Source organism: Cyprinus carpio, chromosome B24, assembly GCF_018340385.1.
Source record: "Cyprinus carpio isolate SPL01 chromosome B24, ASM1834038v1, whole genome shotgun sequence".
Taxonomy (NCBI): Eukaryota; Metazoa; Chordata; class Actinopteri; order Cypriniformes; family Cyprinidae; genus Cyprinus; species Cyprinus carpio.
In genome coordinates this window covers 7,213,913-7,232,122 of record NC_056620.1, presented here as the reverse complement: position 1 = coordinate 7,232,122, position 18,210 = coordinate 7,213,913, and the positions used below count along the sequence as shown (strand labels likewise).

At 42.0% G+C, this 18,210-nt stretch overlaps 1 protein-coding gene across 1 annotated transcript in view; it reads left to right on the top strand.

Annotated features, from left to right (window-relative positions):
* Positions 1-16,643, top strand: part of LOC109048624 (elongation of very long chain fatty acids protein 2-like) — a 68,103-nt gene extending 51,460 nt beyond the window's left edge. Inside the window, exons 5-7 of the mRNA XM_042751565.1 lie at positions 1,562-1,686; positions 1,852-1,986; positions 16,078-16,643. Coding sequence (XP_042607499.1) covers positions 1,562-1,686; positions 1,852-1,986; positions 16,078-16,200 — 383 coding nt within the window. The 3' untranslated portion in view covers positions 16,201-16,643. The remainder of the gene's footprint in view (positions 1-1,561; positions 1,687-1,851; positions 1,987-16,077) is intronic.
* The last annotated feature ends 1,567 nt before the right edge of the window (positions 16,644-18,210 follow it).

The following is an 18,210-nucleotide window of genomic DNA, read 5'->3' as shown; positions in this document are numbered from 1 at the left end:
GTTTTAAAAATGGTATTGGGTGTGATTTAATGTTTTGGCTACACAGCGCAATATTTCACAAAAGTCTGAAATGTAAAAAAATGTCCCACTTTAGGGCAATTCACCACATCTATCATACACAACCACACACAACCACCAGGGGGCATTATAAAACGCTTAACGTGGCTTAATGCATTGTCACTGTGTTTTTAAAGGACCAAATTCAGTAAACACATTTTTAATAAAGCATATAATGTACAGACAAGCAGGCGAGTCCAGAATTAGAACGCAAGGTGTTTAATTACGCATTAAGCGTTTTTCTAAGGAAACTGTTTAACATGGCTTAATGCATTAAACCATTTTTAAATGGGCAAACTCAATAAACATTATTAGCATAGGCTAATTCTTTATTCATAAACACCAGCCACAAAAAATCTGTCTACATATATCTCAGGGTAATGTTTGAACTTTAAAAGCTACATTTCAAAAACAATATACAGTAATTTGCTATGCTCCGCTATGCTCAGCTGCCACTTTCCACGGCCACAGACTTGTGGGACTTTGGAAGTGGCAGCGGCATCAGCTGCCGCCGAGTTACATAATTAGTGGTAATGTTGTAGCCTCCTGAAAAAAACCTATATGCAAATATTTTATAAACATTTATAGGCCTACTCAAATGTAGCTTTTACAGTTCAAACATTACACGGAGATATATGTAGACCAATTTCCGCGGCTGATGTTTATGAATAAATCTTTTTTATGAATAAATCCAGTGGATATGTGTTTGTGTGTATGGCATAGTTTTCTATGGGAGGAAATCACTTCACGTGAAACTTGGAGGGTTGCATTCATATTCTGACACTTGACTTGCAATTTAACGCAATTTGCTTCCATATTCTGGGCTATTCTGCTTGTCTGTAAATAGTAGCCTATACATTTATTATTAATAAGGTGTCTTCTCCAGAGTCACTGTTTTAGTAGGATATATTAAGCCACGTTGAGCATTTGGGCACACCCCAGCGCTAATGGTACAGCCCACAGCGCAAACTGTATGATAAAAAAATGGAAAAACAGAAAATTGTTTATATTTTTATTCAAATTATCATAATTTGATAAGAACTGACAAAAGGAGAGAAAATGGCAATTATTAATTTATTAAGTAACTGAAATAAATGAAAAAATTAATGTTTGGTTTCATTTTTTCATTTGCACCATGTGGTCTGAAAATTTAATTGTGAAGCATTACACGGACCATTGTTTCTTATTGAAAGTAAAAAAAACAAAAATCTTATTGCGATGATTAGAGGTGCACAAAATTTTTCATGACTTTTCATTCGTGCATCAATTGAAACAGCTTAGACTTTCAATATCAGTTATACAATATCAATATTTACATTTCCATGTGCAGTGGTTAAAACAGTGCTGTGTTAAGTACTCATGCATACTGAACTGAAAGTCCTGTAATACCGAAATTTTAGTACAAATACTGTATGTGTACCCTTCCCCTAAAAGTATTATTTGTTTATTTATTTGTGCTGGACAACGATTATATATATATATTTAATGCAAAATCTTTGTCCAGGTTTCTTTGGGCCAATGCTCAACAGTTTCATCCATGTCCTCATGTATTCTTACTATGGTTTGTCAACAATTCCATCCATGCACAAATATCTGTGGTGGAAACGCTACCTCACGCAGGCTCAGCTGGTCAGTGTACAACCCTTCTATTAAACTACACTATTCTCTTACATTTCCATTTGCTTTCACATTTTTTATGCTGTCCTCATGAGACTTTATATTCTGTTCTGTTATTTTATTGTATTCCATGTGTTCTATGATTGTCTCCCAATAATGTTCTCTTCTTTACCTCAGGTTCAGTTTTTATTGACAATTACACACACAGTAAGCGCATGGGTCGTTCCTTGTGGCTTCCCCCTGGGTTGTTTGAAATTTCAAACCTTCTACATGTGCACACTTGTCGTCCTGTTTGTCAACTTCTACGTGCAGGTACTACTCAGAACTTCCACTAATTAAAAAACAAAACAAGCAAACAAACAACAACAACAACGAAAAAAAAACAACTATTCTTTAGTAAATATAAACTTGAGGATGGTTCTACCAAATAGAAAATGGTTGAGCTTGGGCAGCTCTGGCCCTCAAGGTCCATTGTCCTGGAGAGTTTAGCTCCAAGATGGTTTCAATGCTGCACATGTCTGTAGTGCATTACGGTTGCGACATGCCACCGGAGCTGATCGCAGCCACTCTAGTCAGTGCATGTGTCTATACCACCTGTGCCGCAGCATGTTTCAGAAGCATCTCAGAAGCGTCTCTCTGCACTGCTTCGCAAAAGATAGGTGTCTGGTCTATTTTTAATGGACACCATGTCCAAGCTGCACAGTTCAAATACAAAATAAACAACCTGCGCAGACTAAAAAAAACACAGCTACAAATCTTTTATCCTTGTAACTTCATAACTGGACTTTTAAGTGTATTAACTTTGTCCGTAGGCTACAGCACAACAAAGCAGGACATAGCAATATACACAATTAAACCAGACAAAACAACCATTTAGCCAATTTACCCATGGTAGAAAAACATAAATCAAGAAAAACGTTGTACAGGCAAATGTTGTGGTCCCACAAACCCAGTTGCTTCCCTGATAGAACAGGGGAGATACATCACAGAGACCTTTATTTGACGTCTGCATTTAAATTAGCAAGACATATTTTTTTAGAGTGTTTGCTCATCTGCAATACATCTATATGACACTTCCTATTAGATGTCAAATAGACGTTTAGAAAATGTTTTTAAGATGTTTAAGATTTAGAATGTATGTAAAACTGACATCTTAAAGGTGTCTTTTAGATATCTATACACAGTAGATGCTTTCCAGATGAAGCGATCTTTAACAGACATTTTGCAGACGTATGTGTGCTATCTAGATTCGCTTCTGAAATGCTCTTGGTGTGTGTTGTCACCGCATGGAGGACAAAACAAAACCTTGTCTGAGCCATAATGCCCTGCAGACATGACCAGTGTATTTTTTTCAGTGTGCATGTTACAATTGAGTGCATTCACAACAAGAGCAATGCATGATCAGCACTGAAGCAATGGTTTCGGTGCCCAGTCATTTTCTCGCTGATGAAACTCAATTAAAGTGATGGCACAATTTTGATGGACAAAATAAATATGATTTCACACAAAAGTGCTAAAAATTCACAGAATAAACATGTCTAGTGTGTTTTAACAAGAATTGGATTATGCCATGAAAGAAAATGAAGATTTACCCATTTAAACTTGTTTTTAATTGAAGCAGCAGCAAGCATCCAGTGGGTTAGTTAGCTGGATTTGATTGTTGATGATTTGGCATGATCTTGGATTGTTTGGTTCTTCGAAGCTCATCCCGGAGTTGCTGTCATAGCAACAGGTCCATAAGCCTAAACCTGCTCGGGAGGATTAGATTGCATCTTTTTGAGCAGAACTGATACTTAAAATCGCTATTTTATTACAAGTGTATCCTACTGATCCAGGGACAATAATTTAAAATAATAATCGTTTAAAAAATAATTTAAAGACAATATAATAATGTTGTGTAGTCTTTAATACTATAGACACAGCCAGTTTTACGCACTGAAAGATTTATTCGTCATAATTACTTTATAATTGTATTAAAGTCTTACACACATGCTATACAGATAGTGTAGAGTCATGCATCAGTTTGAGTGATGACAGCTATGGGAGTGGCTTGATGGAGTGCAGGAGATGCAGATAACATGATCTTGACCCTTAAGAAACTTTAATTAATGCTGTACCATAACAAATCTTTTCAAATATAAAATTAAATGAATTGCTAATTATTCCAATCGTGAATATAAATAATTGGGAATCATGTAAAAAAAAAATAATAATATAACAGCGCACATTTTATTTATCTTATAACATTTATGTAGTTTTGTTCACTTGGCTGTTTCCTTATAAAAGTCCAGAAATTTGTCAAGTTTTTCATCAGGTGTCTTGGTTCCCTATCTGTCGGTCACTACGAGTTATGTCGAACAACATATTGGGTCTCACTTGGGAGGCCAATCATCTCTGAGTTTAAGAGAAAACACCAATGAAAATTGGCTAGTGGATTTTACAAACCTGAGCCACTTCCCGTGCCTACGGGTATAAATAGGCGACAGGTGCATCCACTCATTCAGATTTTTTGCTTCGGAGCCGAGTAGTTGATGAGATATTACTACAAAGCCAGTTCATCTTTGTGTTCGGAGAGACTGTTCCTGGTCGGCGTGATGGCGCACTACAGCGGTGTCCCTGCAGCGGTGATTCCCCTGGGCGCTTCGGCTAAAAGAGCAGTTTCTAAAAGAAAACTTTTTCAAGTTGCCGTTTCATCCGTGTCCTTCTGGTTCTCGGTTGACGGTCACGAGCATTGTCTGCAGTGCCTGGGTGTCCAACACGCTGAGGCAGCGCTCGTGGATGACTCATGCGTCTATTGTGGGCGTATGAGCATGGCATCGCTGCGATCGCGTCTCTCACTCCTCAAGAGGAGTGCAGCAGACCCCTCTGTCGCCACCCGTCCCGGTTTCTCTGGCTCGAGCAGGGGACCGCCGGCTGGCGCCCTCCGGTTGCCACCATTCCATCGCGGGCAGTGCCTCAGCTTGCTCGTCGCCGTGGCTGCCCCCCTGCGTCCTCCACACCAGCTCCGCCCCGTGCTGAGAGTTCTTCGAGGCCGGCGCATCGAGCCCCGAGCAGGAGAGCAGCGCCCCCGTGTCACAGCCAGCCGCTAAATCCTCTAAGAAGACGACGAAGCTGCCCTGACACAGGCAACTCGGAGATGTGGGAGACTGCTCTTCAGGAGCTGGTGGAGACAGCACCACTCCTTCTCCTGGAGGAGGGCCGGGTGGAGAATCCTCTGTTTTCTTTTCTTTCTGTTCCGCCGCTGGTCCAACGGCCGGCGCCACCCATATGTTCAATAAAAGAGCAATTTCCCTTTCCTCCGAGTTGCAAGGCTCGTAGGTTGACAATGAGCGATGCACTGCCTCCTCATTCTCACCCACGACACTCCCTTTCGCCAGTGGCAAAGAGGTCGCGGGTCGGAGACGCAACGCTTCTCCACGCGTCTCTGGCCAGTTCCTCCGGGAACACGGGGAGTTTTGCTGTGATGACTCAGAACGCGATGCTTTCTGGGCCATCCAACACAACTCCCCATTGCTGCACCACTGCAGGTATGTCGACTGTCCCTTTGGTGCCACTTGTACAGAGTTTGTGGGCGTGGCTTGCGCTGCCCAACCCGTCACGCTGGCTCATTCGGACGGTTCGACTCGGTTACACGATTCAGTTCGCCCGGCGACCTCACAAATTCAATGGCGTTCTCGAGACTTCGGTGGCAGCCCGGGACGCCTTTGTCTTGCGCGAGGAGATTGCTGTCCTGCTGGCGAAGGATGCAATCGAGCCGGTCCCTCCAGCCGAGATGAGGAGCGGGTTTTACAGCCCCTGCTTCATCATACCCAAAAAAAGCGGTGGTCTTCGACCTATCCTGGATCTGCGAGTCGTGAATCGGGCCCTGCATAAGCTCCCGTTCAAGATGTTGACGCAGAAACGTATTATCAAATGCGTCCAAGCCCAGGATTGGTTTGCAGCGATCAACCTGAAGGACGCATACTTTCATGTCTCGATCCTCCCTCGTCACAGACCGTTTCTGCGGTTTGCATTCGAGGGTCAGGCATGGCAGTACAAGGTCCTCCCCTTCGGGCTCTCCCTGTCCCCCCGTTTCTTCATGAAGGTCGCGGAGGGCGCCCTTGCCCCACTCTGGGAAGTGGGCATCAGGATCCTCAACTATCTCGACCACTGGCTCATTATGGCCCGGTCCCGAGAGGAGTTGTGCGATCACAGGGACTTCGTGCTCCGGCACCTCAGTCAGTTGGGGCTTCAGGTCAACCGAAAGAAGAGCAAGCTCTCCCCTGCACAGAGAATCTCTTATCTCGGTATGGAGTTAGACTCGGTGAGTATGACGGCACGTCTCACCAGCGAGCGTGCCCAGTCAGTGCTGAACTGCCTGAGTTCCTTCAGAGGCAGGACAGTGGTACCACTGAAACACTTTCAGAGGCTCCTGGGGCATATGGCATCCGCAGCCGCAGTCACGCCGCTCGGGTTGCTTCATATGAGGCCACTTCAGCACTGGTTGAACTCCCGAGTCCCGAGATGGGCATGGCGCCACGGTACACATCGTGTCACCATCACACCGATGTGTCGCCTCCTATTCAGCCGCGACATGCAATGGGCAGGCAGCTTCAGGGTCCTGGACAGGACCTCGACTGCTTTGGCACATCAACTGTCTGGAGTTGCTGGCAGTGCATCTAGGTTTATGGCGGTTTCGGCCGCTGTTGCTAGACAAGCATTTGTTGGTCCGCACGGACAACACTGCGGCTGTTTTGTACATCAACCGACAGGGCGGTCTACGATCACGTCGCATGTCTCAACTCGCCCGCCATCTCCTCCTCTGGAGTCAGACGTGGCTCAAGTCGCTGCGCGCTATCCACATCCCAGGGGAGCTCAATCGTGCAGCCGATGTGCTCTCACGACAGCTCACTTTCCCCGGGGAATGGCGACTCCATCCCCAGACGGTCCAGCTGATCTGGAGTCGATTCGGGGAAGCCCAGGTAAACCTGTTTGCTTCCCACGAGTCCTCTCACTGCACACAGCTGGCCTCGGCACACAGCTGGCCTCGGGCTCTACGCAAGTATGTGTTTCCCCCAGTGAGCCTGCTCGCACAGACACTGTGCAAGGTCAGGGAGGACAAGGAACAGGTCCTGTTGGTTGCGCCTTACTGGCCCACCCGGACCTGGTTTTCGGAACTCATGCTCATGACAGCCCCTCCCTGGCGCATCCCCCTGAGGAGGGACCTCCTCTCTCAGGGGCTGGGCACCATTTGGCACCCGCGTCCAGATCTCTGGAACCTCCACGTGTGGCTTCTGGACCTTCTGAACCTCTCACGTTGTCCTGAGACCCCGGCCTGGATACGTGCCCAAGGTTCCCACCACTCCCTTCCGAGACCAGGTGGTGAACCTGCAAGTGCTGCCCCTGGAGGATCTGCTGTGTCCCGTAAGAGCGCTTCGCCTATACGTGGACCGCACCCAGAGCTTCAGAAGCTCTGAGCAGCTCCTGGTCTGCTTTGGAGGTCAGCAGAAGGGGAAGGCTGTCTCCAAGCAGAGGTTGGCCCCCTGGATAGTGGATGCCATCGCCTTGGCGTACCATTCCCAAGGCGAGCCGTGCCCCCTGGGGGTGAGAGCCCACTCCACACGGAGTGTGGCCTCCTCCTATGCGCTGGCGCACGGCGCCTCTCTGGCAGACATCTGTCAAGCTGCGGGCTGGGTGACACCTAACACCTTTGCGAGGTTTTACAACCTTCGTGTAGAGCCAGTTTCTTCCCGTGTGTTGGGTAACAGGTAATTGGCGGGAAGGACTGGCTCGGTGTCACGCTTGCTGCGCCATTCCCCCTAACACAGGGATGCGAGCGCCTTTCTTCTCCCAGTAGAGTTCCCCGGTTGGCGTGCCCTGGTCGAGCATCTTCCAGCACCCTCGGCGGTCAGACTGGGCGGAGCAGTCTGGCGCCAGGCCCAGTACTGGTGTTAGCATGCCCGGAGTTCCGGTCAGCCCCTGTACTGGGCTAGGTGTCCATATGGCTTGATTCCCTATGGTTAATCCCATATGTGTATTCTTCCACGGTAAGGTTTCCCTCTTGGTAAACCAGTGTCTTCCCTTGACAGACCCGCTCTGTCAGTCTCTTCTGGCAGCTGTTCCATCCCTACTCCAAGGTAGAACCTGCCTCAGAGACCCATTCCATATGTAATACTGCCCCCTGGGTCAGTCCATATCAGTATCTCCACATGTCACCTCCCTACGGGTGGGATGTGGTCTCCGTAGTGACCTTTTTCCTAAGGCTCGCTTCCCCAAGCTGAAAGAACAAATAGGAAAGATTTGAAGCAATCTTTCACTGAAGGTTGAAATCCCTTCCAAAATTTTTTTGTGGGCGGAACAGCAGCATGGCCTTCTCCAGCAGCGATGTACTCACCCTTTTGGTTCCCTTCGGTACCAAGGTCAGTGAATTTGCACTGGGGCTTTGGGAAGGTCACGACCTTAAGTGTAGCTTTTGTGACACCCTGCGGCTTGTCGACAATTGCAGCGCCACAGGGTTGTGACGGTGTTCAGGTTGTGGCGTTTTCCATAGGACCCCATATGTCGTTCGACATAACTCGTAGTGACCGACAGATAGGGAACGTCTCGGTTACGTACGTAACCCTCGTTCCCTGATGGAGGGAACGGAGACGTTATGTCCCCATTCCACAACCTTGAACCATTCGGGACACGTTCTCGGCTCCTCAGCGTAAAACCCTAATGAGTGGATGCACCTGTCGCCTATTTATACCCGTAGGAACGGGGAGTGGCTCAGGTATGTAAAATCCACTAGCCAATTTTCATTGGCGTTTTCTCTTAAACTCAGAGATGATTGGCCTCCCAAGTGAGACCCCATATGTCGTTCGACATAACGTCTCCATTCCCTCCATCAGAGAACGAGGGTTACGTAAGTAACCGAGATGTTACCAGTACCGATACATAACCCCTTTTAAACCAACCCAAGAATGTGCAATTATCTCAGATAACTCAATCCAGCCATACTAATCATCAACAACAGGTGCGTTCGGAGAACTGAATTAGTCAGATCCTAATTAGCTCAATGATATCATCTTGGATGTGACATTTAATCTTGGATGTAGTGAGACACGTACAAAGAATGGACCACAGATTGTAAACCAATATTGTTTATCAAAACAAAAACAAACAAAATCAAATTCTACAAAACTTGAGTGAAAAAGTCCAATTATCATGCGAAGCAATAAAATAGCTTTAGTTACCTGCAAATGATACAGGGTCATTCCTTGCATTCGGTGCCATTTGAGTCCCCATGATATAATGTGGTATATTTTCTGCAAAAATGGGCTAATACTTGTTTCTTAATTCTCATCTTACAAAGTTACTGCCCCACTACCATAGTATCATAGAATGTGTACCCAAAATTAATTAATTAAAACTTTGGATGAGTACAGTTCTTGGAGAGAAGGGAGGGTTGTACCAATGATTCGCTCAGCAGTCCGGACTATCCTCTGTAGTCTTCTGAGGTCAGATTTAGTAGCTGAGCTGAACCAGACAGTTACTGAAGTGCAGGTTGATGGATTCAATGATGGCGGAGTAGTACTGTTCCAGCAGCTCCCGTGACAGGTTGAACTTCCTCAGCTGGTGAAGGAAGTACAATCTCTGCTGGGCCTTTTTCACAATGGAGTCAGTGTGAGTGTCCCACTTTAGGTCCTGAGAGATTGTGGTGCCCAGGAACCTGAATGACTCCACTGCAGTCACAGTGCTGTCCATGATGGTGATAATGATTAAAACAGAGTCCAGGTGTTGTTGCTCTGTCTCTGTGATTGATCAGTGAGTTTCTGTAAAGCTGAGCTCACATGCGTTTGCGGAGGAATGTAAACACTAACAAGAATGAACAAGTGAACCCCTGCGGTGAATGGAACGGCTTGCAGTTAATGAAGAGTGCTTCTAGATTGGGAAAGCACATCTTCTTTAACACTGTTACATCTGTACACCACCTTTCGTTGATGTAAAAGCCGCACGTCCCACCGCCGCACAATTTTCCCGCTGATTCTGCGTCGCAATCCACTCTAAACAGCTGAAAGCTCGGAAGATGGAGTGCGCTGTCCGGTATGGCATCATTCAGCCAGGTTTCTGTGAAACACAGAGCAGTAGAGTGTGAGAAATCCTTATTTGTCTGGGAGAGCAGAAGAAGTTCATCCGTTTTGTTGGGTAGAGAGCGGAGGTGCGCCAGATGGATGCTAGGCAATGGCATTCGAAATCTGCGCTGCCTGAGCTTCACGAGGGTGCCGGCTCGCTTCCCCCATCTGCGCATCCTGAAGCGCTTGATCACCACCACTGCACCGCCAACTACTATGTCCAGCAAAACATTAGAATAGTCGAAAATCTGTAATATATCAGGTGATGTGTGGTGGGGAATGTCCAGCAATTAATCTCAGGTGAAACTGATTACAGGAATATAACTAAAGACAGGACAAACTAACAAAAACAACTGCGGACCACGCCATGGAGGCCGCAATTATCATCGGCGCCATCTTCAGCTACAAATATAATAAAAATCAAACAAATTCCAAAATTGTCAATATTGTTGTATATTTTTATTTATTATATTCATCAACAAGACACATTCTTTTGTTATTTATAAATTTTTAATGCTTAAAGTCTATAAAACATGTTGTGTCCTTAAATTGAATGTCCCCTGTTACTCTGATAGAATGTCCCTCTGAACACATCCCTTGAATGTTTCTTTAATGACATGACTCTCAGGAAGTATAATACTTTTTGGTGGCAAACTATCTACAAGAAGCAATAATAATTAACACTCCTTAATTTACCCCTTTATAATGTTTTAGAATTATTCACTGATGTCATAAAGTATAACACGTCCACCCTGTTATGCTTATTTTGTAGTGGAAAATTATAATTTCTTGTAATTTTGAAAATATGGTTAATAAACATTAAAAATCTTCCTCAACGATCACTATGCACTAGCTTGTTGTTCATCACATGAATAGCGATGGCTGATTAAAAGTTTCTGTTTTGCACAGTAACATGGTGGACATGGTAACAGTTGATTCATGTGTGAAGAATTTCATGAGAAATTATTAAAGAATAATATCCTGAGATGGACTAATATATTTTTCTTATAGTGTAACAAGCCCTTCTTCAGATAAAATGATTAGATCATGGAAATGTAAAATTTTTTTGACAGAAAGTTACCAAGCTGAAATGGCACCAAAAAGTAAGAATGACCATACAGTGAAGAATGTGAATATTTTAATTCAAGGTCAAAACAAAAGATAAGTAGAAATTCATATTAATTTCAGCATTTGTATCAGAGGGCCATCCTCCCAGAATGGTAGCGGCGCCCCAGCATGCAAAACGTGTGACGTAGCTTCACAATAGGCTTAATCGCTGAAAGATCAGCTGTTACCTGACAAAAGCAGTGCATTCTGGTTAGAAAATCATTTGATCAGAACTGCAGCCGGCTTATGATCTCATGTGCCATCAAAGTTCCACGAGAGCAAAACGAGACCAGCCGCCAATAGGTACTGCAGTTGCTCAAAATCGGCTGCGAAAGCCTTTACACTTTACACAACACACTTTATTCTCATTGGTCAGATTCTGTGATGAAAAGGAGGATGATGTGTTGCATGTTTTTCTTAGACAAGTTTGTGTATTTATTTTGATATTGAATATCTTATATTCAAACCAAATGCACAAATCATTAACAAAAATTAAGATTAAGCTATCTAGTAAAAATATATTATTATTGTATAAAAGTTTGGAAGAAAACGTTGTGGTTTAGCTATTATATTTGGAAATTTTCATACAGCTACACAAACAAAATTGTGCAAATAATAAACCTAAGTTTATAAATAAATAAATTAATATAAACGAATGCATAAATAAACAAGCCTAAGTAGTTCAGCACACTACAGAAAGCACAAATTTACCCATTTACCCTCCTCTTGACGTAATCATCACCACTGGGGGTAATCTGGTCAGAAGTGGACAGAAAAGATAGATTAAAGTGCCAGTTGTAAACGGGTCCATAGTCCACTTGTGTAAACAGGGCCGAAGTGTCTGACCTGATGGCCGTCTCTTTTCTCCTCCCCCGCCTGCAACCGGCAGATCTCGCCAGCCAGTGGCAATCTAGTGTTGTTAATCTCGAACAAGCCTGTTAAGACAATCACTTTCTGCTTCCTGTACTGACACTCGCACGGTTTTTGCAGACTTTATCACACACAAAGTAAATTAAATGGAATATTTGTCAATTACAGAGTCGTTTTAATGAAGCAACAGCAACACTGTTCATGTACTGTTTAATACAACACCATCTGTACAAGAATAAAGTTCAACATAAGCCTACACCAATGGATTGGGTAAATATATAATTTTATCAGGACACAATATAACATTGTGACAACAGTAAAACACAGATTTGTGAGCATTAGTAGAACTGCAGGTGTTAGAATAAACAAGTAACACATTTCCCTCTTCCGGTGAATACAGCCAATCGTGAAACAGCTGTATTGTCATCAGGGCTCCTGCAGCTGCTCTGGAGATACTGTGCTGGCTGAGTCTGGCCAGTTCATTTTTTTATGCCCTTCACTTGCAAACTTCCTCCGTCTCCTTTACTCGGATGTATGTCATTGATTATGTTGCATGAGTAGCCACTAAATTGGAACATCCTGTAGCATTTGATCATTTAGAATCAGCTACAGGTTTTTTTTTTTTTTTTTTTTTTTTTTTTTTACATTTTTCCCCTTACAGATTTATTTGGTGCAGCTTTCTAGATAGGTATGTTTAGGCTCTTATAAACGTTAAAAAAATAAATAATTTATCATCGCTGTTGCACGGAATCCTCGCATCTCCAAAAACATAATTTTTCAGGAAATTAAAAAAACTGCATATTTTTTTAGATATTCAACATTGTATTGTTAAAGTTGGTATTATACCTTATATTGCTATCATATACTGTTGTGTACCAACATTAACACAACATTTCCCCAAAATCATGTTTTATCGGAGATACAAGATTTATGACTTGGGAGCATGGAGATACGAGTTTACGATGTCATTGATAAGAATGGTACGGACACAGACGTCGCTGCTGCCAGCAGTGTTCATCAAAGTCTGCGGTCACGTTGAGCCTTTTGACAAGAGGCAAGGCTTTACGAGCTAATCAAAGCAAATGATTGTGGTTACATACATCTTCCTAAACCCTATTTTAAACGTTAGAGCTATAAGTGATTCAATACCAAAATAAAACGATAAACTGACTAGGCTGCCTAATAGGCGGATATTAATCTGCACGCAAAATTGGCGATCACGTTGAACCTTTTGACAAGAGAAAAGGCTTCAATGGTTAACAAAAGCTAACGACTGTGGTTACATACATCTTCCTAAACTCTATTTTAAAGGTTTGAGAGCTATAATTGATGCAATACAAAAAACGATGAGCTGATTAAGATGTCTATTAGGCAGAAATTAGCCTAATCTGCTCGCAAACTTACCTTCGATGCTTACGGGCTTCCTTCTGCACCAAAGTATTACAGCTATCAATTTTTAACAAAACTGGTCTAGTCAAATGTATCTAACCTAACTATTTTCACTCGTTATTGTATCCAAAGAGGCTTACTTGGTGCCAGTAGACAGCCTTTTTTTCTCCCATAAATAAAAACCTTGCTAATTGGGGTATTTTACATGCACAGTGCCAAGAGAGGCATAGTCTATAAGTAGGCCTAACAGCTAAAGAACTTAAGAACTTAAAGTCAGTAAAATAATAATAAACACAATAATTTAATGCTGGTATCAAAAACATCCAATTTAATTCAAGTATTATATTAGATACATTTTAAAACCTAGTAATAAATAGATATTTGAAATACATCAATAACTGATATCATAGTGTAACACAGATAACATTGCCATCATATTGACTGTGTTAATACTGCATCTTATATTAAGCTAGTGAAGTAAATTCCTTTGTGACGAATTCCTTCAGGTCTTGGAGGTGTTTGAATTTCAGCTGTTTGATCTTCAGGTGGTCTGAATAAAGGCCGCATCTGACAGAGTTCCTCTAATGAGACACACATGGTTGCTGCAAAAAAATAAAATGATCCCTAAATTATACGGCATGTTTACATATGATAACTAGGGAAGGAGCAAGCTAGCTTGCTTAAAGTGATGAACATGACGGCATGCCTTGACATTGTAAGCTACAATCTGTTTTATCTGCAATTCACAGGGTTTAGTCCGCATTGCAGAGGATTGTTTTGCGCTAAATTCTGATTCTCAGACGAGCGCCAGAACTAGAAGGGTCAATTTTTTTAAGCCCCACGAAAATCACGTTAGCTATCTCACCAAACATGACGACAAAACCAATGCATAGTGGCTAACTAAGTCAACGGCATGCAATTTTTGTGCATTAAGTTCATTATCCTCATCAGATACAAAACCATGGAAGATTTCAGTCAACAAGATAGTTACCGTCCAATGCTAGACCTAGCAGAAAGAAAAATCTAGCATCCTCAGAAACGATACATGACACCTCAGCACTACTATTACTTCAAGATAAAACTGTTATATAATATATAAACTGTTATTATATAATTCATATAACCTCATTTTGAGGGCATTTACCTCAGAGGATGTGTTGCTCGACGAGGATTCGTTGCCACTCTCAGTCTTGATTATGCTGCGAAGCTCCCACGGTGTGAAGAAGAGGTGGAGTTACGAGATTTGCTTTCAAGCTATTCTTAAGACTTTAGATTGGTTAATAATTTGTAAAATTAACATACCCACGTGAGGACTGACCAATAGCATCGATTTATGAAAAAATATGAAATTTACAAAATTTGAAAATTTGGCCCGACAGCGACGTTATATATTATAGAGTTGTTTGGGGTGGTGATAAATTAAATGCGATCTGTGATGACATCACAATCATGCTGCATTGTGGTCTAACATGGCCTAAAGTGTGCATACACTCTCAGAAAAAAAGGTACAAAAGCTGTCACTGGGCCGGTACCTTTTCAAAAGGTACACTTTTGTAAAGTGTACTAATATGTACACTTTATGTACTTATATGTATCTTTAAGGTACCAATATGTACTCTTTAGGTACAAAGGTGTGCCTTTTGAAAAGGTACCACCCCAATGACAGCTTTTGTACATTTTTATTCTGCGATTGTATGAAGCAGGCTCACTCCCTCGGTCAAAATCGAGGGGTCGAGGGTCTGTCCATTTAAACTTCCGAAGTAGAAAGCACTTCAAAATGGCAGCGGGATTTCCCCCGAGAGGAAGTGCTTAGGGAAGTTTGCGTGTCTAAAAGTGGAGTGGAACGCAGCCTGTCTTTCACTCTTATGCTACTTTGATGCCATACATACATACGTAGTGTCGGTGCTCTCAAATCGGACAGAATTTCTAACCGTCGTGCACTGCTTCAATTCGGCCGCCGATCTGTCTGCACATGAAGTCGAACACACCTAGTATCTCATGCCCATGACATATCACGTTCCTATGAGTTAACATGTCGTGGCCATGACAAAACTATGTCAAATGAACATGTCCCCTCCTGGTCACCGTAATATGTAGCTTTGGAGCTGCTGTTGTGACGCTGTACAAACGCTTCCTGTGTGTGAATACTACAGCAAATCTGCAGATGTAGGACAATGTAGTTACGCTGACATGAAGCTCAGGCTTGCAGTGTGAAACAGTCATAATTCAACAGACATTAAAAATTCAACCAAAGTCTTCAGGATTACTTATACAAGCAGGTATATGTGATTAGGGTTGGAGCTGAACATTGCAGGACAATGTCTATCCCTGTTATGTCATATTAAAGTCAAAATTCTAGAGTCTAAAGCAGGGGTCAGCAACCTACGGCACGCGTGCCAACAGTGGCACGCAGAGGGATAATCGCTGGCATGTGAGCAATAGGGAAAACTACATACTGACATACATTTTGAGGTAATAACTTCCCATAGTCACACAGCCTGTTAGGAGCTATAAATACTATTAAAGTGTGAGAATGAACTTGACTGAGTCAAAATCAATCAAAATGACTGAGATGGCCAATCAAATCAAAGTAGGCGGGGTTTACTGTTGACATTGGCACAGTGGGAAAAAAATTAAGAAAAATTAAAAATGGCACGTCATGTCGAAAGGGTTGCCGACCCCTGGTCTAAAGTATTGCCAGACCAAGTCTGACAATAGGAATTTTGACCCCCTATGATTTAGTGATGAATTTGATGGTGAAGGTGATTTGGAAATACTGCTGAAACTTGTAAGTCATGGGACCATGGCTTTAGGTTGCCTATGAAGTTTGATATTTGTTAGTTCAGCACAATTTAATCGCTCTGCCTAAAATGCTGCCTATTGGTGGTTTGGATCATGCTTACAGTCTTATCAAATGTTAAACAAAAATGGCTTTTCTTTGCAGACATACAAAAAGAGGAAGCTGGAGGGTGACAGAATTGCTAAGGTTGGAGATCTTAAAAACAGTCATTCTAATGGCCTTTCTTCCTCTCTCAACGGAGCTAACTCCAAACAGAAGCTGCAGTGATGCCACGATATGGCTAATGGAATGCTCTTTTTCAATTCACTTTTGCTGAATACTAGCACAATAGCATCCATAATCATCTGATAATCAAAATGCAATTTTATAAATTAGAATATAACTTTTTAATCAGTTTTGCATATATTCTTCTGAAGCCACTGTAAATGCTGAACAACAATTATGGGGAAAAACATTTGTCAAACTCTGATTCAAAATAAACACCTCTGTTGAGTACAGTATCTACTTTATTACACATCTTTGGCAGTTCATCTCTAATGACAAGAAAATGTTCTGTAATATCTCCTAAATCACTATAATCATTTATTGAACGCCTTAAGGCTTGTGCACACTGCCTGACACTTAACGCCTTGTGACTAAACAAAGGGCACCAATGTTATGTCAGGCGTAAAAGAGTCATTTACAATAAAAAAATAAATAAAAAAAACACACCTTTGTTTTTTTCTTTTTTTTTGACATGCCCTGTTAAAAACTGTCTGACCAATCCCAGCTGGCACATCTAGCTGACCTTCAACACTGAAATATCATTGAAATAAGGTCAGTTGTTGTTTTAATGTTGATACGTTTAATGCTGAATGGTTAAAAAACAGCCGGCACATGATCAACCTTCAACGTTGAAATATTGTTGAAATAATGACAGTTGTTGTTTCAACGTTGATAAAACATTTTTTTTTTTTTACAAGATCTGTATGTTGAATCGACTTAATGTCTTCAACAGCATAAAAAAAGAAATTTCTGTCTTTTAAATTATTAACATTAAATTATTTAAGATCATTATTATTATTATTTTAATAGCATTTTGCAATATTTTGATCATGAAACCTATTCTAAAATCTAAAGGTAAATGTTAAAGTCGGCATGAAAGGAAGTAGCGATTGTCTTTTTTTTCTCTACTGTGACGTCTATCCGAGTGAAACGGCATCTTAAATGAGAGCGCGGGACTTGACTTCATCCTTCGGGAATTGATTGGATTGTTTGAAGTTGGGGCATTGCTAACGAAATGGAGGCAGATCTGAATGCCAGTTTGCAGTTAGTTGTGGGGGGATTTCTCTCCACTGGATTCACCGCTGACACCCTAGCATGAAGATTTTTTTATTTTTAATTTTTTTATTGAGGAAGACGAGGATGAGGATAATCAACAGCAGAAAACATATATTACAGTGCGCATGCGCGCGAGAGAGAGCCTGCCTGAATGACTGAGCGCATCCTTCATCAGGTTAAGTTATATTCATAAAAAAATAGTTTGCGATATCCTAAGAGTAATGTTGTGGTAATATCCTAATATTCTTTCAATTTTTAAGGGTAGTGTACTCCCCCATGGCTTCCCAGGAAACATTTGGACGTTTAATGACCGTTGAAAAGACGTCCCTCCGACACTTCCCATCATGGTTGAAAAATAGTTCCAAAATGAAAGTTGAACCGACGTCTTTGACGTCATCAGGTCGTGAATTCCACGTCTTTTCTGCATGTCCCTGGACGTCTTAATGCATCATCTTCTGGATGTTTCAATGTTTTGCTGCATAGTTTAAGTGTATATATAAGCCTGCATATAAAATAATCACACACCCATTGTGTAACATTGTGAAAGGCAATCAATTATGTCTTGAGGTTTAACACATCTTGACAAAGGTTCAAAATCGGTCCAGTCAGACCTGAACGTTTTAATCAGGTGTACATCACAAACAAGAACACATTATTTGTAGACATAAGCAAAAAAGATTTAGCACATTTTATTGTTTTTGAACAGTTTAGCATCTGTTAAGGAACTAAAATACCAATTACAAAATACTGAATTATTATATAGAGGGATAGTTCACCCAAAAATTCTGTCATTTACTCACCCTCATGTTTCAAACCTGTATACCTTTCTATGTTCTGCTGAACACAAAGATATTTGGAAGAATGTTTGTAACCAAGCAGATCTCACAACCCATTAACTACCATTGTAGGAAAAATGATTATGACGTCTGCGATTTTCATGTACTAATTCGGACGGGA